This window comes from Mustela lutreola, chromosome 10, assembly GCF_030435805.1.
Source record: "Mustela lutreola isolate mMusLut2 chromosome 10, mMusLut2.pri, whole genome shotgun sequence".
Taxonomy (NCBI): Eukaryota; Metazoa; Chordata; class Mammalia; order Carnivora; family Mustelidae; genus Mustela; species Mustela lutreola.
This window is the reverse complement of record NC_081299.1, coordinates 87,114,711-87,138,207: the sequence shown is the minus strand read 5'-3', so window position 1 is coordinate 87,138,207 and position 23,497 is coordinate 87,114,711. Positions and strand designations below refer to the sequence as shown.

At 34.3% G+C, this 23,497-nt stretch overlaps 1 protein-coding gene across 2 annotated transcripts in view; it reads left to right on the top strand.

Moving 5' to 3' along the window:
• The first annotated feature begins 1,940 nt into the window (after positions 1–1,940).
• The window catches only part of OLFM3 (olfactomedin 3), a 196,135-nt gene continuing 174,578 nt past the window's right edge, over positions 1,941–23,497 (top strand). For both annotated transcript variants that reach the window (XM_059137172.1, XM_059137173.1), the window contains exon 1: positions 1,941–2,435. In XM_059137172.1, coding sequence (XP_058993155.1) covers positions 2,367–2,435 — 69 coding nt within the window. In that variant the 5' untranslated portion in view covers positions 1,941–2,366. The remainder of the gene's footprint in view (positions 2,436–23,497) is intronic.

Here is a 23,497-nt window from a genome sequence, read left to right as displayed (position 1 = left end):
GGGTCCAGTAGTTATTAATATTGTGAACTATGTATGAGTTCAGAATATTTTTTAATCCCTAGGAAAAACAGTATCGTTAAAAGAACAGCTATTGATCTTATATTTATGATGATTATGATCTCATATTACTTTCTTGTATGTCTGTTAAGCACAGTTCCTCATATTCAAATAAGTAAGCTGCACTGTGTGATGAGAGGAGGAGGTGGAACAAGATGGTAGAAGATATTCTGAGAAGAGAAAAGAGCATGCATAAAAATAAACAATTATGTTGTATTTAGTATAGATAATACAAATGCACTATTACAGCCACCCAGCGACTGCACCTTTGCAATTCATTTCCCAATTGTGCAATGATTTGAAATGTTTAGAAATTCCATTTAGAAATGGAATACAATTTTCAACAATTTTTATGTATGAATCATCAAAAAACATAATCTATGCTGATTTATCCTAGATGGATGGATAAAAATAGAGATTAGGTTAAGAAACAAATGTAAAAAGGGGGGGACACCCCAAATATGCTCTAGAAAGCTATTCCAAAGGGTGTCAGACATAACTCTGTAATTTTATCTATTACCTCAAAAGAAAATTTCTCTTATCTCTTTCTGCATGGAAATAATGGGAATTTCCAACTGTTGTTATGATTGCTAGAGTTATCATTAAACTAACAGACTTCAGATAACTCTACTTTCTTTCTCTTATTCTTTAATCTCTTTTCTATGCATGATCTATTTCTTCAAAAGGAATTTTCATATTTACTTTTCTCCTTATTATTTGTGTTTCATAAGGAAAAAAGAACTCAGGTAATGACGTACACATGTATACATATTCATAATATCAGGATAAAAATAGATGCAACATGATGCAAATCCTTGGGGATTATAACTTCTAAGACATTTGATTCCTAATTGAGATATATTGAAAAATATGAAGACTTTTCAGTAAAAGATTGGTGAAATATTGTACACGGTGTGTGTCTAATATCTCAGACAATTTATCTTCTTTTTTACAGTGGAAGCAATGGCCATATCATCAGTTCATATATTTTAATCCTTAGGAAATAACATTTCTAGAAAACTCAACAGAAGACATGACTCAAGGAGCATTAAAGGTATAATCATATGAGAGGGAGGATTCAAGGTGGTTGCAAACTCCTCTCCATGTTTTTATCTTATGGCAAACACTTTGCCCAGCTTCAAAGAAAAGAAGTCACTTGAGTATAATTAAACTATGTAAGGTGTATGAGAGTGTTAGTTTTTTATTTACCCTTTCTTGCTCCTGTGAGGCAGGTGTTCTGCCTCTTCTCTTGAGTTTGGGAAAACAGAAATATTTGGAAGCTTAGAAATATTCATTTTTCCCATCCCACTGTCCATCCATCACTGAATTCTTCCTCAGGCATAAACATAAGTCAGATAGACAAAGAAATTATATTTCTGGCTATGGCTGTGGCTGAGTGTGAGGAAGAGGGATTTCAGCTGCGTGTGGGGGTGGAGGAGGTCACTAATGGAATATCCCATTTATAATAAAAAAGAAAGCTTCTCATTTATATATGCATAGTAAAGTCCTAGACAGAAAAATACACATTAATACCTAACCAAACAAATTATTTCAATAGACTATTTATAAATAACAGTGCATATATGCATATATAATAGCTACAAATTGGATGCCTTGAACGGAAAACTCACATTGATAGTCTGCACTGCAAACTTTGTTTAAAGCACTAAATACGATATCAAGTCCTCTGTCAATGACAGCAGAAGGTTCCAGGCACTATTTGTTTCATAATCCTGGATTTAGCTGACTCTTTACTTCTTTGCAGTCAAGTTGCTACCAAATGCTGAACTGGAGCGTGAGAGTCAATCCTTGTTTGGTTAACAAATTCCCAGCAATATATACCCCCAAGCCCCCAGGAGTTGTAGTGATGTCATATCCGTTGCCCAGGTCTCCACACCTCTCTCGGCAGTTACTCCCTGTGTCTTTTGCTCGGGTCAAAACTTTTGAGGTGGGCTATCTAGATAGCAGCGGGAGAGAGGGTAAACTAGGGCTCGGGCTGGAGGAGCTTCAGCACCTCGGTCAGCGCCCACTGCAGCCCAACCCACCCCCTTGAGCTCGCGCGGACTCCCTGCTCTGAGAATGCCTGCGGAATGATCGCCCCCCAGGGCGGCTGCCGCTGCTGCCGCTACTGCTACCGCCGCTACTGCTCCCGCTGCTGCTGCTCTTGCTCGTGCTCCAGCCACCGCCTCTGTCTCTACTCTGCTCTGACTGGCAGGCAGAGAGTGCAACTGACGAGGGAAAGGTCTCTGCAGTGAGAGTAAAGTGGCTACAGAAAAGAGAGTAAAGAGAGGGCAAAAACCCAGATCAGAATGCAGGCGACGTCCAACCTACTCAATCTCCTGCTGCTGTCTTTGCTTGCTGGATTAGACCCTTCCAAGGTATGGGCAATATTTAACTCTTGTTTGAAATAAATGTGCAATATGTAACAAACCGACCAAAAATGCAAATAAATATGGGGGGGCGGTGGGCACGAAAGACAGCTCTCCCAGCTATCTTGAGGTGCCTGGCTTATCCCTACTGCTAAGATAACAAGGTGAACTACCGAAGGAATAGCTCCTCAAGGTAGAGTCCAGGCGAGGAGGGGTTGGGGGAGGGACCAAGAGCGAATATAATGTGTATGGGCAGAGGACTATGCGGCTCTCGGGGGAATTTAGCTTATTCCGTATCCAAGTGCTTAATGTTCTCTTGTGAAGTCGGACGGGTAATGCAAAGGAGTTAGCAGTTGAAACAATGCAGTTTGTAAACATGTATTAGGAGATGGTGCACTGTTTCTTTGTTGAAAGCAGAGAAGCGTTTTCCAGCTGCTCCTGGTCAATAATACTCCCATCGCAGACGTGCTGCGGTTTGTGTCCAAAACATTTAGGATGCTGCTGGTAACACACACGGCCGAGCAGCAGAGCTATACTCTGCCATGACTGAGAGGCGTTCGTGAAAGGAGCTTGTGTTTATTTGCTTGTTTCTTTTTATTAAGAAAATTAGGAAGCACTGGGGAAGTTCTGATTACCAGTGTTAAGAAACAGGAAGTGAGAACGCTGTCAAACTAGGGAGGGAAAGAGGAAGGATGAGTTGTCTCATAGCTCTTGAACTCCGAAAATTATCCAGTACTGGTAATTAAAGTGAACGCTAACCTCTTTTGATAAAAAGGTAGAAAAATATGGAGAAATATTTTCAGTTGTGTGAGAGAAACGTCTTGACAATAAAGTGAGATAATGGGAGAGCTTCAGCATTCTAAGAAAATCACAATGACCTGGAAAATAAGAGATAAAGGCATCTGGTAAAAAAAAAAAAAAAAAAAAAAAAAAAAGACAATTTTTGAAATAATTTTACTTATTTAGCTTGTCAAGAGCACTCAGACAAAACAGAAAAGAAAAATGATACCATGTTACAAAACCATATAAAGCTGCATTTGAAAATATTGTAAAGTTATTTTAAAAGCTTAACATTATCTGTGTGGTGTAGAGAAATGAAGTTTCTTTTCCTAATTGTATAGAACTAATATGTGACCAAGCATAATATAGTATTATGGTTGATTGAATATTTCTAGGCCGAATATAGTATACAGTGAAAACTTAGAATCATATCATATATGTTTGTAGTTATTTCTTTGCATTTTTCATATTTAGAGAGACCTGATGAGAATAATTTTATTTTAAAGGTACAGTTGTGCTGATATTGTCACTGTGAAATCTCCACACAGTGTGTGAATTCCACTTTAATGATCTTAGTAGATTATTTTATACACTAAGGGGTAGCTTTACATCCACGTAAAAAGTGTTGACTTTGTTTTTATATTTTTAATTTTTTTTTCTTTTTGTCTCTGGATTTATAGTGACACATCCTATGGCCACTCTCATTATACTCTATTGGTTACCACTTTTGAACATATTCATTATGTATCTTTTTTGGAATATTCTTGATAAAATAGTTTTTTAAAGCAAAGCCAATTACTGAGCTACTGTAGGAAAAAAATCACTTAAAGTGAGTTTTGTCATTCTTTAAAAAGAATTCAGAAATGTAGAGCTTTAGCAGGAACTGCATGTGTGATGTGATGTGTCTGGTATGTATAGTGTCAGAAGACCTTTTTGAATTCTTGAACCCCACTCCTTCCCAAATTAGATATATATATAAACAAAAAAAACAGCTACTAAATAAAAAAGCTGTTAAATTCTCCAATGACCCATTTTAGTTAATATGATCTTTTCTAGTATTAAGAAGTTTATGTCTGTGTATTCAACTATATATAACTTTTCTTTTGATGTAGTGGGGCTGTTTAGTACAAGTAAGCTGAGAAATCCAGGGAAGGAAAACACATACATGAACTTTTCAAATTGTCCTTTTCAGATTCTAGATACTGCAATACAGTGTATAAAGAAGAGATGATATTTTGTTCTACACCATATATGACATTATAGAAAATATTAGAAGGTTTAGAGCAAATGATTTTAATGTCTAAAAACTTTGGGGACTAGTAGACAAAATATTGCTTTTAAAAAGTTAATAAAAGCTACTGTTTTAGCAAGCTGTTATTGATCACCAAACTATAAGTATCCCTCCCAACCAAATCATAAATGGTACCAATGAATTCTCAAAATAATTTTCAATTAGATTATGAACTAGGAAAAAAAAAGATTATGAACTAGAAATTTTCACAAATTTTATTTGTTATTGCATGAACTACTTAAGGATTTAGGTAATAAAATTAACATTCATAATGTAAATTATGTGTGATGAAATTTAAATAAAAATCCAATGATACAGAAATGTATAAGACCACAGTTCTTGGACAATAAGTAATAATTAACTGATGACAGTTAAATATGTAGAAATTCTAAACAGTTGATTTTTTTAAATATACTAATATGCTAGAACTGATATATTTCAAAATCACATTTTTATATAAATGCATTCAAATATTCTTCTATATTGTTACACTTTCTTTGTAGTAAATATATACGTATAATCATACATAGAGACCCACAGATTGGCAAAATAGGAGAGCTCTTAAGAATAGGTTTTTTTTTTTTTTCAGGTATAGGATTGCCACATGGATCAAATATTGGAAATATAAACCCTAGTGATCATTGCATATTAATTAATCTAAAAACAATAAGGCTTTCTAATAACAGTGCCAATTCCATTTCCTGGAGACTAGATAATGTTTATGTTTATGATCACTTTTCCTATGATTGAAACTTCCAGATCTTATATGAAAATTTATAAAGTACTTAACTATCGCCATCTTATGGTAAGATAAGTTACTTGAAAGTCAATTTTATTTTTAAATTAAAAAAAAAAAATCCCCAAACTTTTATATTTATAGAATGGACTTACTTTCAGCATGTTCTCACTTTCTTTTCTCTCATTTGATGTATCAGAAAATTGGCTAAATTAGTATTTTCTTTCAGCAAAGAAAGGCAATTCACCATTAATTATTTGTATTTTTTTATAGACAGGTTATCAATTTTCCTCTCAGAAAATTATGAGAACTATGCTTTCTTAATTAAAATCTTATTAACAAGTTTCTAGTTTCATTTAGAAAAACTTATAGGTATATTACTTTACCTATTTTAAGAGAAATTAATTTTATTTGTAATGGAGTGCCTGAATTACAGGCAATGTGCCAAACCATCAATCATTTAAAAGTAAATTTTTAAAAACCTGAAAGCTTGTAGGAATTCAATTATTGCTTACTTTTATGGAGAAAGGAATATTCCAGTGCTAGAAATTCCTGAGAATGGCTGCTAGATGGCATCTCTGTGCTTTTAAACTAAACACACTGAGTTCAGTAATGACCTTGATATTAGGAGAGTGAACCTCTTTTTCTTTTACAAGAAGATTTTTAGCAGACCATTATTCGAACATTATAACAAAATAGTAATTCCTGTGAATCAGAACCATGAATTTCTCTGCTCTGCAGTGCTGAAACAGGAAGAAAGGAAGAAATAAATGTGGCTGTGCAGGCTTTAAACAGAACATTTATACCAGAGTCAGATACTTGGGGAATAGTTAAAAAGCGGTGACATAGGCATAGACACACCTTGGGGTGACTGTTGAACTTTAAGGTAGTTGTACCTCTGGGATAAATAGATTGAAAAATGCCCTAGCACACTTAGATGGAGAAAACATTCACTATCTCCTTACCTAGAAATATATTAAAGAACTTATCACCATGCTACTTGCTCATACCACAAACATAATAAAATGTAACAGTGATTCAGCAATTATGTCCAACACCAAACTGTTCTTTCTGTCCAAAACAGCGCAGCTAATTAGAAATCTTGCATTAAATAAGACAGTTGCTTTAAAGCCACATAAAGATGATGGAAAACAAGAGAATTTCCATCATTATATTTTTAATGCTTCATAATGTAATTCACCAGGTGTACATGCCTTTGCATTTTGGTATTGCTAAAAAAAATTATCAAGGACCTAAATTGGCTATGGTGGCTTTTGTACATAAACCTGAAGTTCTTGTTCTTTCAACTTTTACATGAAATTAATAAAAAGCAAAAGCAGCAAGGGAAACAAGCTGAGATAAATTTGTTGTAAAATTCACTTTAAAATCTTCTTCTGAATCTCCTATATGCCAGGCACACCGTCTATACAACAGGACCAACTCAAATTAGCACAGAAAATGTGGATCGATGGCATTTGACAAAACCTGTAATCACACACCCATAAACCCTGATATGGTAAAAAGTGAAAAGTTCAACCCAGCCCATCCATGTTTTGAAGGAACAAATTACTTTCTTACTCTGATTTTATCCCATTCTCCTTAAACCAATTGAATTCTTATTTTAGAGAAAGTAAATATTCCTTCTCACTCTCTTGGCAATTTGAAATGGTTAAATTTGTACTATTTTCATTTATTTTTCTTTTAAAATTCTATCCCATGTAATTTTGCAATTACTTTCTTTAAAAATGACTATTGGGATGATTGATAGGTTCCCTGTTGGGACGGAAAGTGGCACAAAAGTGAGAAGCAGAGTAGGATGCAGGGTCCTTTATTCTCCACCCCACTTTTGCCACTATACGTGTGTGTGTGTGTGTGTGTGTGTGTGTATGTGTATATATATGTATATATGCATGTGTGTATGTATGTATAGATGTGTGTGTGTGTGTGTGTGTGTGTGTGAGGACAACACTGAGGAAGCTGTGATCTAACCTAAAAAATGTGAAGCCTACATGTTCTTAAAAGTTCTGTGTTAAATTCTATGAGGCCCCAAGCTACGCTTTGCATGTTTGTGGGTCCCCAGCTCTCCCAACCCCATTCCTATATTGAAACCTAATGCCCAAAGTGAGGGTACTAAGCCCTGAGGCTTTGGGGAAGTAATTAGGTCCTGAAGATGGAGCCTTCACAAATGAGATTTGTACCCTGATATGAGGCCGCAGAAGAAAAAGCTCATTCTTTCCATCATGCGAGGATACAAACAGAAGTCTACAACCTGGAAGAGGATCCCCACCTGACCATGCTGGCACCCAGAGCTTAAACTTCCAGCCTCCAGAATTGTGAGAAATAAATATCTGTTTATAAGCCACTCAGTGGAGAACTTCGTTACAGCAGCCCACAGACTGTGATACTTTATTTAATCATATTTGATCATTCATGAAAAATTAGCAAGTCGTTTTGTAGGGTATAGCTTCTAAGATCATGAGATCTAAGATCATGTGACATCGGGGATCAGCCTGCCTAGATAATATCATGAAGTCTTCCTCTTCTGTGTTCGGCATTCAATAAAGCCTTAGGTTTTCTACTTCCTCATGAACCATTCTCTCCTTCCCTCTTATCTCCCCATACATGATTCATGTACCTGGGTTTATTCATTTATCCATCAAACGTTACTCACTCAACAAAGCGTGGAGTGGATCTGAAAACCAACATGTTTCTTGCTTCATCTCTAAGTCTTTTGTTTAATGAAAAATTCTCTAGTGAAAAGCAAAGCAAGAACTTATTTCTCACATGAAGGGAATTGCTAGTGTGATGAGACGTCAGAGGTATTTGGGAGGACTAATTATAAAAGGTCCTGCTTATCTTTACTGACTCTTCCCAAGCAGGAACATCCTTAAGGATTTCGGACTTGCAATCATTACAAAACTTCAATTTTTGTACTAACAAAACACATAAAGAAAAAAATGAGACTGGATAAAGCTAAGACTTGGCATTTGATTTACTGAAGTGTTAAGTAGTCACATTTTACTTTAAATAAATTGGCATCAGTGAAATTAATAGAGGAGAAACAAAACCAGACAGCTGTCTTTGTAGGTTAGATGAGATGACCGTGGGTCCTTGGATCATCTGTGCATGTAGGTAAATATGTATATGTGTATATATAGGAACAGATGATTTCATAGTGGCATTAATATATTAAAGTAACATCAAAAATTTTGTAAACATTTACTACCTAGATCCCACGTTTAAATCAAAAGATGATCTTGAAATTAGTCATCCATTTACTCAGTCTATGCCACCTACTAATTAAAAACTTTGAAGGAGATTTTCTATGAAACTAGTATTATCATGGTAATTCTCCAATATAATTTTTAAATCGTATACCAAATTAAGTCAACATAAAAAGGCAAACTGGACATGAAATCATGGCTTTAAGGCCTAACATGATTTTAAGGAGTAACTGTGCAACATTTCAGTAAGACAGTTATCTCTCTAAAGCTCACTTTTCTTAGCTATGGACTAGATGGAATAGCAATAGTTCATACCATTATTAATTATATATTTATAATTGTATATATGTCACTTATACAATAAATCATTTATATGTAAATCCATAAGTTTTTATATAAATATTTCGTAACATCAATCTATAACCAGATCTAAAGTCTGTTTTGTACCACATGTTAAGATTGTAGTAGAAAAGGACCTTTCATTACTCTTTTTTCTTTGTTATTCCTTCTTCTCAGCTTTCAGAAAAGTGAATGTCATGTTTCTATGTGATCAGCAGAATTTCTCAGAATCAGCCCATAGTTTTGGTCAAAGCTCCAATTTCAAAATATCACCTTGAAAATTGACATCATACTTATAGCCCAAAAGGCCCTGCTTACAAATTTGTTAGAAAAAAAAACAAGACATGCAAAGTGGTTCCATAATATCAAAGCCAAACTACATCCAGAAAAGAGCTTTTAAACTAATCATGGAGAGTGTATCACAGAGAGGATGGATATATTTAAACAAAGATCTATCAACAGATAAAATTGCTTTTTTGACCAGCATGACAAGTGTAGGCTTCTTGGGTCTTTGCAAAGTATGCCAATGAATAAGCAGTTTATTGTTTTTAAGATTTTATTTATTTATTTATTTATTTATCTATTTATTGGACAGAAAGAGAAAGCACAAGCAGGCAGATTGGCAGGCAGAGGGAGAGGGAGAAGCCGATTCCTTACTGAGTAAGGAGCCCAATGAGGGGCTCAATCCCAGGACCCTGGCATCATGACCTGAGCCCAAGGCAGATGCTTAACCACTTGAGTCACACAGTCACCCCTATCAAGAAGTTAAATCCTCTCTATGATTTAAAAATATTAAAGAAAGAAATTTAGAAAGGGATTTTCTCAAGTTACTCTGTCTAGATATGTTCAGGGCAGAAGGTCATTGTCTTGGTCCATTCAGGCTGTAATAACAAAGTACCACAGACTGAGTTAACAACAGAAATTTATTGCTCACAATTCTGAAGGTTAGGAAGTCCAGGATCAAGGCACCAGCATGATCAAGTTTTGGAAATGGTCCTTCTCCTGGTTCATAGCTGGTTCCCTCTCATTGTACTCTCACATGTAATAGGGGCTACGGAGCTCTGTGGAGTCTTTCTAGAAGGGCACTAATCTCATTCAGTGAAGGCTCCCATTGATGACCTAATCACTTCCCAAAGCCCCCACCTCCTAAAACTATCACATTGGGCATTGGGATATCAACAATTTAGGCAGGTAGGAAGGACATAAATATCAAGAACATAGCAGTCATAAAGAAATGACAACTTTATGAACATAATTTCTCTGCTCTTATCTCCCAGATTGCTTTCGTAGTCCCTCTGTTAATACTGGGTTTCTTGCTCTTTTTAACAGAGACTTTTACAAAGTGCTTGAAAAGACCTAACCCTTAATTAGCCACTTAATAATACTTCTTCTAGTGTTATTCATCCAAAAGCAAGTCCACCTGAGTAACTCATGAATTCATTCTTTCCTTTCTCAGTTCAACTGATGTAAATAATATAACGGGTAAAAATAGATAACTATATAAATTTTAGGATAGACCCTAATCAAGAAAAATTAATATTTAAGAAATGTATTATTTCAGAAATACTTGCACACTATCATTTAGTGAAATTTAACTTATTTCTGTTACTTGCTATAAGAGGTGGCAAAGTCTTTTAGGAAGGGGGGGTCCAAAAATATAGGAACTGTATAAGAACACCTCTATCAAGAGTGCCATTAATTTGAATGTTACTAATAAAAATATTCAAAAATATTCTTGGAATTAAAAAGATTTAATTTAAAAACAAGTGTTCTAAAGTATATATTATAAGGCTATACCTTCCGTCATTCTTATAACAAGCCTTCAGGAGAATAAAAATAAGTTCAGAAAGAGGATCACAGATGCTGTTGTGTTCCTCCTTTCGCCTCTCTTTGGAAAGCTCTTTCCCTCATCTCCATATGTCAAAATTTTACCTATATTTTAAGATGCAACTCAAATGTCACTTCTTCCATACATCCTTCCCTAACACTCCTCAAACCCCAGAGGAAGAGGTAATCCTGATAAACTAAGAACTCCTAAAAGAAAAGAATCATGTTTTATTCATCTTTGCATTTATAGCCACTACACTGTCTCTGAAATAGAATAGGTGTTCAGTGAACACAGACTGAGTTGGATTTCTTTTCCCCCCAAATTTGCTCTCCTCTATTGCACTCTATTCCTAATCACTTTTAGTACACTTTCTACTCCCCACCCCAGTTGGTTATTTAGTGTATTATGTCTCCCTGAATAAATTGTAAGGTAACTGAGGGCAGACCCTGTCTTAGTCATTATCTTATCTTTTCCCATTTAGTGACTAGCATAGTATCTATTCAGGTAAAATACTTAACAAGTATTTGTTGAATGAAGAAATTTATAGACGAAGAAAAAAATAAGTCAAGGAACACTAAAAGAACTCAAAATCCTGGGTTAAATATAATAGGTGTTTAGGGTCCACGCTCCCACTAGAAAAGATATTAGGGGCAGCAAAGTAAATTTTAAGAATCTTTTCAAGGGCTTAGACCTCTTGTATCTGGTTATTTATCTTAAAGGATGCTGCAAGATTATGTCTTTTTAAATTTTTAACTAATTTCCTGTCCTACCTTACCATCTTTAGTGCTATTTTTGACTTTTCATAGCTCTCTGGGGTACAACCACCTTAATACTCTTAAGAATTACCTGCTGTGTTTCCTGATATTTGGTAGTAATGTTAGCATGTCCTCTTATTTCTTGGTGTGTGTATAAGCATGCATTTTATTTGCATAGGTTTATAAGTCTGAAGAGAGCAATGTGTACCCACGTCTTGACTACTTTATTTTATGTAATGTCTTAGCCTTATCTGATAAATTAGTATATTATTGATATTTCTCCATCTCTTTGTAGGGACTCCATTATTTTTTTTAAGAATATAAGATATTCTCTTAAAATTATTCTCTTACTACATGTTCTTATAATAGTACCATATAAAGAAAAGTAATATTGCCTCTATATTTGTACTACATTACTAAATGAGCACAACACCATGATACAGAACAATATTAAATGATTAAGAGAAAATATAGGTAGAGTAAAATTAAAACATCTGAGGGGTGCCTGGGTGTCTTAGTTGTTAAGCGTCTGTCTTCAGCTCAGGTCATGGTCCCAGGGTCCTGGGATTGAGCCCCATGTTAGGCTCCCAGATCAGAGGGGAGCCTGATTCTCCCCCTCCTGGCTGCCTGTATGCTCTCTCTCTTGCTATCTCTCTCTCTCAAGTAAATAAATAAAATCTTTAAAAATAGAAAAAAAATCATCTGAATTTTAACTTCTAAATATCATCAGAAAATTCAATATTTTCATGATTAACTTTGTAGGCTCAAATGCTTTGGAAAGAAATGTCAGTAATAAATTGTCCTAACAGCACAAACAAACAGCTACCTAGATAACCCCAAAGGGAGTGCATAAATTGAATAGATGATCTTTTTTATTTTTCCAACTAAGTTGAAGGTGATTAAGAAGCATTATCCCATGACGATTTAAATAGCATTACTAGAGGGACCAATTTCAGATGGCAGGATTTCTTCAAATAGAGAATCAGTATTGGAAATGTTGATTCACTGCACCAAAATGTCATGGGTGAAATATTAACTTAACAAAAACAATAACAGTTCTGGGAATGATCTATGTCTATGGATGCTTAAGGAATTGTTTATCTGGAATTAGTACCCATGGTAAGTATTTTTACACCTACATACATTTTGTGGCATGATAACTATATCTTAGTGCATATCACTATAGTACTAAATAAACAGAAATATTATCTGGCTCAAGACCCACTGAAGACTTTTGATTATACTTACCATTTATTATTTATATTGTGCTACAGATATATTCTACTCTTTACAGAAAGCTGAAGGCTAGACAAAGTCAGAGAATAAAATAACTCCAGTTTGATTGCATATACCTTAAAGCCCTCTAAGGATAAGCAGGAGGAAATGTAGAGAGACTTATGAAGCTCATGCCAAAAAAGTAGCTATTGTAATATAACTCAAAACTGGGCATAAGATATGTGAGAGGAAGGAGTCAAGTAGATGGGATCAATCAATGATTTACACATGGTGCCCTTATTTGTTCCAAAGCATCAAGACTTTCCTGTCAGTTAAAGCAATGAAAAACTCCAACTCTAAATATTTAGAATGGAATAAGACTGTAAGAAATGATGAAACTATAAATGAGCTTATATGTGGCAAAGAGGTGGATACACTCATATAGCTAAAAGAAAAGAAGGGTTGGGAGGGGAGGAGTATTTGTTTACACACTAGCGTAGACTGAGGCTTTTACAGATGGTATGTGCATCTGCCAACATGCGTTTGAGTTATTTCAAGTGGTTTACTGCACCCCCACACAGAATGATTGCATTCATTAATATGAGAACTGGTTACCATTTTCTTACTGTTGGCATTCACTTTTAGAATAAAGTCTCTAATTGAGTTCAGTTCATCTTTATATATCTAAGTAAAAAGAAATGGGAGGAAAAAGCAATGAAAACATCCTTATTTCCTTTTTCTTTCTTGCAGCTTACCTTTGCAAAGAGAGAGGCAATAGAAAGGTGATTGTATTTTGTCCATTTGTAATCGTTTCTTTTGGAAAAGATACCCCTCAGGGGACTCAACATAATTAATACTAATTTAACATATAAAATGAAAATAAAGAAGAGAAGAACCAAATCAAAGCAAGGTACATAATAATCAGGAAATTGAAAAGTTCACAGTGTTATAGACAGTGTACTAAATTAGGAATTTAAAAAGCTGGGGCCTAATACCAGTTTTACAACTGTCTAGTTATATAGCTTTGGACAACTCATTAATTTTTTTTGGTTACCATTTCCTCATGTACTAAATGAAGATGCTGAGCAAAATGCTCTTTTTTTATGGGTAGACCCTCCTAAAATGGGACACAGCCATATCTCATAAATGTAGCTCATCATTCTTCCATCCTTCCTTCTGCTCATAGACTCTCAAATTTTTAAAATTAAGAGTAAAACCTAGGTCTCTTTTACTTTACTTCTGAAAATCAAAGTTAATATCATCTGTCATCAAGAAAATCATGGTTATTTAGTCATATACATAGTGACACCAAAATAAGTGTAAAATATATAAGCTCATTTCACATCTCAACATTAATCTTTATTTTGTATCCTTCTTTGTTATTAGCTTTTGAAGATTCAGTGAAAAACAAATGAGTGAAGGACATTGTGTTTCTTTATCTGACAGTAGTTAAGAGACTCTAAGGGTTACAAGAAATAGAGAGACCACCTATTTTATTTTTGCATAAAGGAATAACCTCTATGACATAACTGAAGAATCGTTAGCAAGCTTCTATCCATATGTTTTTATTATTGGGGAGTGGGACAGTATTCAGGGACAATAGTCAAGAGACTGGATTATTTTTAATAAAAAAATAATTACAAAGTTTCTTTTTAAATTAAGTTATGACTTCCAGTGATATTTTCTGCTACTGAATTATGATTCATTATTTGTCTAAAAACAGTACAAAAAATGCATATGGACAGTGGTAGACAGAATAATGTCCTCCCCAATGATGTTCACATCCTAATCCCCAGAAACTGTGAATATGTTTGTTACCTTACTTGGCCAAATGTGACTAAATTAAAAATTCTGAGATGGGAACATTCTTAAATTTTCTGATGGACCCAATGTAATAAAAAGGACCTTATAAGAGGATGGCTGGATGCTTAGAATCAGAAAAAGGAGAGAGGATTACAGAACAGAGACTGGAGGGAGTCACTTTAAAGATGGAAGAAGGGGCCAAAAGCCAAGGAATGTGGGCTGCCTCTAGAAACTGGACAGCCAAGAAAATGGATGCCTCTCTACAGACTCCAGCAAGGAATACAGCCTTGTTAACACTTCAGTTTTAACCTCAGAGAACTTCATATCTCTGTTCTCTAGAACTGTAGGACACCAAACTTGTGTTGTTTTAAACCACTAAGTTTAGGGTAATGCCTTATAGCAGCGATAGGAAACTAATACATGATTCTAGATGACAGTAATTACTACATAAGCATGAAACATAAGTCAGCCAAATAACGCTACAGTCTGTGCTTGTGAATATTAACATTAGAGAAACAATAGATGTAAAATTATAGGGAGTTATAAAAAATAAAGTTAGATAATATAGAAATGAAAAATTATTTAAAAAGAAGACTAATTAGATTATTCATAACCTTAATTTAATTACATGATAGATAACCACTTTCCCTAGCTGACATTTATAAGATACAAGTGAGTCTTTCAGTTGTTGTTAGGTAAAATCTGCCTATAGAATCTCACTCTCAATCTAAGAATTAAGTGGTTGTCATTTCATTTCTTTGCCAACCCAGGATCTTAAAAGCATTTGATGCCACATTCTTTGGATTTGTCATCTATAGTGAAATCACAAATAAATTGTCTACTTATGATTTAGTAAAATGATGAAGGCAGCTCCTTGTTTTCATCAGTCAAATTTGATTTAACAAAGGCACTTGTATGTCTTTAGATGAAAGCAATTTTGTTTAGAGAACCAATGCATGTTACACAATAAAGGCATGGTCAAACATGATGATTGTTTAATGATATTCCACAACGTATAAGCAAGTGTGCAGTTGAAGAAGAAAATTGTGTTGTTGAATTTGCTTATTTAATTTTAAATAATTGGGATTTGGTTTTAGCTTTAGAAAAAAATACAAAGTGAAGAAAATAATTAGTCTAGAAATTAATTACTCTCAATTATCTTAATTAATACATGTTATATTTATATTATATTCATATTAGGATAAATTTTCAACAAACACTCATGCCTGGCAATATTGTAGGAATTGGAGATAAAATAATTTTTAAAAGGTATATAGTTACTACTCTCAAAAAGCCCTTAATGTTTTCTACCAGAGAACTCAATCAGGTATATTAATAATTATAGTACTACCTATGTCCTATAACAGATACTTGCATCTGACACAAGTCAGGGATAGAGGAACATCTACAGCAGGCTAGGCATAAGAAAAAATTTCCTGGGGGGAGTGATGCTTAAAGGAAGATCAGCAAGACAATGAAGAAAGAAAGGGGCTTTCATTAAAAAGCAACTCATATGAAGTCACAGAGATATAAAAAAGCATGTGAAATACTTTAGAACTTTCAACAGGACTTGAGTTCTTCTACTACTAATTTTATGAGAAGTAGGTGAAGTTAATGAAAAAGAGAGCTATTGGTAGCATTAAAATGGTAGAAAATGATTACCTAAAGTGTCCGAGATTTGACCTATACCGGATTTAAACATATTTCTAGCCTTTAATTACCTTAACCCAAAACAAAGAAATAAAACACAATGTAGTTGTATTACTGTAGTTAGAGTTATACAAAGAAACAAAATCAACAGGATGTGTAGGGGTGTGTGTATGTGTGTGTGTGTGTGTGTGCACATGCGTGTGAGTGCACTCATGTGCCTATATATATATATGAATATATATCATACATAATATATAAAAATATTGATGATGAGGAATTGGCTCACACAATGGATATTTCCCCAGACCAGCAGTCAGCCAAGGAAAGACCCAGAAAAGCCCATGGTGTCAATCCAATCCAAAAGCCTATATGCTCAAGACCTAGAAAGAGCCAATGTTTCCTTTGGAGTTCAAAGATAGGGGGAAAAAATCAATGTCCCAACTCAAAGGCAGTTAGGCAGAAATTTTCTTTTACTAAGTCCTTTATTTCTATTCAGGATGCCAACTGTTTGGGTGAGGCCCACCTACATTAAGGAGAGGAATCTGCTTTACTTAGTATACCGGTTTTCAACTGTCATCCAGAAACACTGTCACAGAGACATTCAAGGTAATGCTTGACCAAATATCTGGGCACACCATGGTTTAGTCAATTTGACACATAAAATTACTTAACATAATAACATTAAAAAATAACATTAAAAATGTTATATATCTAGGCGTCTCTATTTTATCTCTTTCTATCCAATCTCATCTCTAGCTACCTATTTTAATCCTCAAAACGTTAAGTTACTGAGAAGAACCCCAACACATTTTACCCCAACATCTCTATGACTTCATGGTGATTGTCTTTCCCTGCCTAATCCATATCATACTGATTAAGCTCCCCTGTGAACTGTGAATGAAGATTCCTTGCACACTGTGGACTACATCACCACCATCATACATGAAAATTATTCTTACAAGATAATTAAAACTATGATAAATCTTCTTAGAACAAGTCTGTTGCCAAGATAGTCCCACACACAAATGATCTTCTACTATATTCTGATCTAGTTATAAGATGATTCTGGCTTGGTCAAATTGGCTTGCAATTGGACATCACCTAAAACCATTAGTCAGGTTGCATACTGAATTCAAATCCTATTGACCAGGTTTTTTCACTATGCAAAGGTTTTTTTTTTTTTTTTTTTTTAATTTTAAATTTTAATTATTATTTTTTTTAAATTTTTTTATTTTTTATAAACATATATTTTTATCCCCAGGGGTACAGGTCTGTGAATCACCAGGTTTACATACTTCACAGCACTCACCAAAGGTTTTTTATCTTGGAATTTCTTTCATCTTTATTTTTTGTTTTCCTTCCTTCCTTCTTATTTTATTCCTTTCTCTTTTTTTGTATTCATTCAAAAAAAAAAAAAAACCACAATAAAACCCCATCATAATGTAAAAGTTGGAGAAGAAAATTTCAAAAAAATGTAAAACTGGTTGCCACGTTGCAACAAAATACCAAATGGCTAGGGTAAGCCTGCTCTTGAAGTTTGGAGCCAGACGCCAATAACATGACATTTGCATCACCAGGGACTTATGCTGGAAGATTTTCAATGATTTTTAGAATGTCTGCCACACACCTAGTGTTCCTTGGAATCTAAGGATACAGGAGTGACCAATGAAATAAAAGTCTCTGCCCTCATAATGCTTAAAATCTAACTAAAATAACAAACAAGCAAATTGTAGGTCACATGATAACACACTATGTGGAAGGAAAATAAAACAAAGAAGAGTAAGTAAGAGGCAGAGACATGTTGTAAGGTCCCACAGTCGTGGGACAAAATAGGTCCCACAATAAACCCAATACTTGAGCTGAGACATGAAGGTGAAGGAGTGAGCCATGGAGATATCTGGAAGAAAAGAGTTCCAAGAACAACAACAAAAAAAAATTTTAAGTACAAATTCAGAAAAGCAAAAGCATACAAGTGGCAGGTTTGAGAAAAGGCAAGGAGGCTAGTGAGCAAGGGAAATGAACAAAAAGGAAACTAACAGGAATTGAGATCAGCAGTTTAGCAGGGGAAAGATCACGTGGATTCCTCTAAGTGGTTTGAAGGAGTCTGTGGGATGGGAAGATACTTGTGTGTTTTGAGCACGGATGTGACATGTTATTTTACTTCTGGTGATAAGGGAAGAAGAGAGACCAGGTGGTATAAAAAATTGAATTAGTGGTGGTAGCTAACAAAATTTATTCAATGAGTTGAAAATTGGCAATGGAAGTTTTTTGGCTTGAGCACTTGGGAAAAAATAAGTCTCTCAAGATACAAAACCCACTGGGAGAAGAGATCAGAAGTTATATGTTAGAGTTGCTAAGTCTGAAATGCATATTAGATTCTCAGAGTCCATAAACTGAGGGCTTTGGAAGGGAGGGGGATATGGGGTTGGGTGAGGCTGGTGGTGGGTATTATGGAGGGCACGTATTGCATGGAACACTGGGAGTACTGCATAAACAATGAATTTGGAACACTGAAAAAAATAAAATAAAATGGAAAAAATGTCAATTAGATACCTAAGTGTTGTTTTTGAGTAGGCAGTTGGTGTTTAGAGCTCAGTGGAGAGGTCTGAACTACATGTATCATTTTGAGAATCATTAATACATAGATAGTACTCAAGCCCATAAAACTGGAGGGGATAGGTGAGAGAAGTGGCCTGAACACTAATTAAGTCTCAAATATTGAAAGGCAAAAACGCTGACGGAAAACTAATAATAGAGACTGAGAATTTATGAAACAGGAGAAAAGTTGGAGAAGATAGTGTCCTGAAAATAATGTGAATGAAATGTCTCAAGGAGAAAAATATGATTAAATTTTCATACGCTCCAACTGGAACAAGTAATATGAAAATCGAAAATGAATCGTCTTTAGAAAGGGAATCGCTAGTGAGATTGATAAATGGATTCAGTACACTGATGGTGACAAGTCCTCATCTTAATGGGTTTAATAAAGCATAAAGGAAGAATTATAGATTAAAAAAATATAAATAAGACTTCTGAGGAGTTCTGCCATGAAGAGAAGAGAAATGGGGTAAACCTAGAGGAGGATATGGTATCAGACATGCTTGGTTTTGTTGAGTCTAAAATGGAAGAAATAACACCACGTTGTAATGCTGATAATAATCACAAATAATCATGAATGGTTTTAAATAGGATCACAGAGAATTCTTCTATGGGAACAGGTGGGAAGACAAAGTATGTGTACTAATGTTCTTTGTGGCTTAGATAGGGGAGTGCAGACACATGGAAGCTCTCTTGTCATTGCTTTCATCTTCTCAGTGAAATAGAAAGCATGGTCATCAGCTGAGAGTGATGATGGGTTACTGGTAGAAAGAAGAAAAGAATAATGCCCTGAAAACTGCAATTAGGAGCAAAAAGGACAGCTTTTCCACTGGCAGGCTGTGATAGAGAAGTGTGGCAAAGGGCTTGGGAGTGCCTTAGAGGCAGCTGTCTACTCAGGGGAGAATGAGATTTCAATAAAAGTAAAAAGGTGAAGAAATTTTCAGAGAAGAGAGTAGACATGAGGGAATGTCACTAATGATTGATTGTGAGTTTCTCACATGTTGCTGTCTGCATTAAATCGATAATGAATCTTTCATGTACATTGAAAGACAAGTCTGAGTTTTCCCCAGGAACTAGTTATTTTTTTTCACTGAGTCTATGAAGAAGTTTAGCAAGCTCAGATCTCTCTTGATGTGGAAAACGTACAAAGCCATAAACTAGTTGAAGGGCATTCAACACAGAGTATTATAGAAAGTGAAAAGATGTATCACTTCTTTCCCCCACACTTTGGGCCAGATTTATCTTAGATGTCATAGCACACCCAAGGGAAGACTCAACCACTGAGTCTTCAAAGTTGATATGGTATAACCAGGAAAGACAGGCACAGCTGACAGCCAGTGGGATTGTATATTTTAACCCTATTGGGCGAAAACTCTGCCCTGAAAATTTCCTTGGAACATTTTTGAAGCAACACAAGAAAGTTGTATTGCTGACTGATATGGAGGCTGTCATCCAATTAACAATTTTCCCACATCCATGAGAACATATTGTAATAGTCCCACAAAACACATACAAGAAAACTGGGTTCACTTTTGTTTCTTTCACAAATCCTGAGACCAAAATAAAATCTTATTTCAATGTACTACATTAATGCAAAGAAATTTGTAGTTTGTTATATTCAGCAATTTATTTCTGCTCTAGCATATGTCTAAAGGAGACATGGCTCACATATGTCTTTTAATCTATTATACAATGTCTTTCTAATTATCCAAAAAACATAACAGAAGAAAAATGTTAAGTTTAATTTTATATGACTAAAGCAAGCAAAAGAAAAAATAAAAAGATCCATGTGAGATTCTTCTCATTTTCTTGCTATTAGTTAACACTGTAATAGAATAAAGGGAATTGTAAGGTAATATAACGATGTTGAAATAAAAATCCGGAAATAGAAAAATTAAAACGTGCTGATGTATTTGTGCATATGTATGCTTGTGTGTAAAGAAGGGGAAGTTTCATCTGGCAACTACTAAAGTAAAACTTCAACCATCAAAACTTATTACATAAATTATATAAATCAACAGCATGAATTATAAAATATTTTAAATGTAGCTTGATTATTTCCAATTCACATAATAATCTTAGTCCCACAAATTTTACTTGAACTGTTGCCTAATAGAAAGCTTTAGAACTCATTGAAAAAATAGATGAGATCACTTTCAAATTATCCTATCAATTAAATGAGCACGGGTGATTTAAATTACCCATCAAAAAACTGTTTATAATAAAAAAGCTTCCTTCCTTCCTTCCTTGCTTTTCTGCCTTTTTTTTCCTTTTATGCAAAGAAAACACTATTTTTAACCTCTATCATAGTTAATATATGATCCAAATGATGGGAAATTGCAGTAAATAACATTCTTGATTGAAATTATAAGAAATTATGTGCTTTCCTTGAAGCATGTTACTTCTGTCTAAATCATGTATTTCTTGGTATTATGGGAAAATAATATCTCCCTCATGGGACTACATGAAGGTTAAATAGCATTTTGAAACACCAAGTCCGCTACTTAGCATTTAGTAAGTGCTAAATGAATGGCAGCTTATTTTTCAGTAATTAGTGTTCAAAAACTTTGTGCTGTATGTCCTACTTCTTAACTAATGTAATGATCTGTAACCTGACATTATTCATTCAGTTCACCTTATCCAATTTTACAAGATTTCCAATATATCTTATGAAAAAATAAAAGATATCTATTCTTTTCAGAAACTCTACCTACTTCTGGCACCATTCTCATAAAGTTTTGTTTTTGTTTTTTTTTTTAAGATTATCTTTTGAAGGAGTGGTGTGAACATGTTAATATTTAGAACAAAAGAAAAAAAAAAGAAAGTATTTTACAAAGACCCTTCAAAATAGGAAAGGCTATGTCTGTGGGAATAAATCGAGTGTAATTATTTTTTAAAAAAGATAATAACCAATGATTTCCCATAGTATTAACAAACAAGGACTGGAAGGAGGCAATTTTATAGGTTCTACCCTTACTCATTTATAGCTCATCTCTCATCCCTTGAACAAAGCTTGTTGTGTTGAAATGCTTTTGCAGAAAGTAAGACAGAATTGAACAAATGCCTCCTAAGGCCTCTTCCAGGGCGGGGATATATGGTGTCTCATTTCAACAAATCTTTGCGAAGCACATGTTCATTCAGGCCCCCCACATGCTGTGATTTTAGTTTGTTCCAATTTTCTATGCTCTTTTTTGTAAGCATGTCCATTTGGTGTTTGTCTAGAATCATAGTCCGTGTTCATGAAAAAGAGAAATACACACAGATCTAAATTTCAGTTAACCGTGGTCCAGCTTTTTAGCAAAATAAAATATCTCAACTTGGAGATTCATTAAAGATGTGAGAATAGAATAAAATCAGTCCCTGGATCATCTGAGAACTTTTAAAGTGAGAATGTTGAGAATGAGGAAAAGGTTGATTAAAATTCCCAATTGAATATTATTTAGTTACCAATCATTTTGGACTCTTCCATTTTAATAAAGGATGTTAATTCTACCACTAACACAGTTGTTAAAACATAGTTTGTATACCTAACATTGAAATTTTTACAGAGTAAAATTTCTTGTTTACTATTACCCAAATTTTATTGAAAGCATTGTTAAGAGCAAATAACTCAGGGAAGGTTGTTTGAATATACCAATATGTAAGGCCAGACTGTCCATGAAATAGAGATATATACTGCAATGGCTCCCTCTTCTTCATTACATAGTTCTTAACAAAGTGTATTTTACATTAGGCAAAGTAGGTCTATTTATAAATGTATAAAGGATTTTAAGATCCTCAATAAATAGGGGAAGGATGGAAAAGTTATCCTTCTTGGAGTCCAACATATAATAAAACCTTCATTTTTTTTTTTTTTTTTAGTTTAAAGAATATAGCATGGTAGCTAAAAATTCATGAGATAGAATTGAATTTGATCAAGAGTTTCTCCTTATTAGCCATGGAACCTTGAGAAATTAATCTCTACAAACTCCATTTTACTGATATATAAATCCAGGGTAAAGTGAAACATATCTCATAAGATTGTGTGGGGAAGTATATGAGATATTTCCTGGAAGTATCTGAAACACAGTAAGATAAGGACAATAAAGATGTTATTACCAATTATAGCCTGATGGCTAATTATATTATTAGTATTAGTACATTTATGTGTGTAACTCATAAAATATAAAATACACACATATATGTGTAACCTCTTTTTAGGTTACCCATTATGTAAGCCCTCTCCATCTGAGCATTTCACAGAGTAGAAAAGGAGTGGGTGCAGCTAACAATCAGCAGTAGAGTCTGTCCACTCCTGGGCATCCATCCAATGACCAGATGGTCACTACAATCCACCTGGACACATTTAATTCTCCTGCACATAATACCAGGTCAGAGTTCCATAAGTGGGATTTAACCATAAAACAAAGTAATTGGAAATTAGCTAATTATATATTAGGTAAATTTATCTTAAAAGACTAATGAAAAATCTAAACAAACACATATCACTAATTACAAATTACATTGTGACCTAGTGTCTGGGGAAGTTCTATCTCTTAATCATTTGTCCTTTTCTGTCTTGTCTTATTACTTTTTCAAAGAGCTTAAAATGCCCCATTGAAATAATGTTCACTAAAGTACAGTTATTCTTTTGTTAACTTATAGCAAATTCTTTAATCTTGCTCCTCATTCCTCCTGTACTTTCCTTCCTACATGGCTTTCTTTTATGCTCTTTCTGTCATTGTTATATATTGTGTTCGCCTCCTTTGACAATTCTCTGTATATGCATATCCCATTGTTTCTTGTGTTCTCCTAAATATTTTTTTTCCTTAAGAGTGTATCTTCTAAGCAATGAGTCACATTCTGCTGCCTT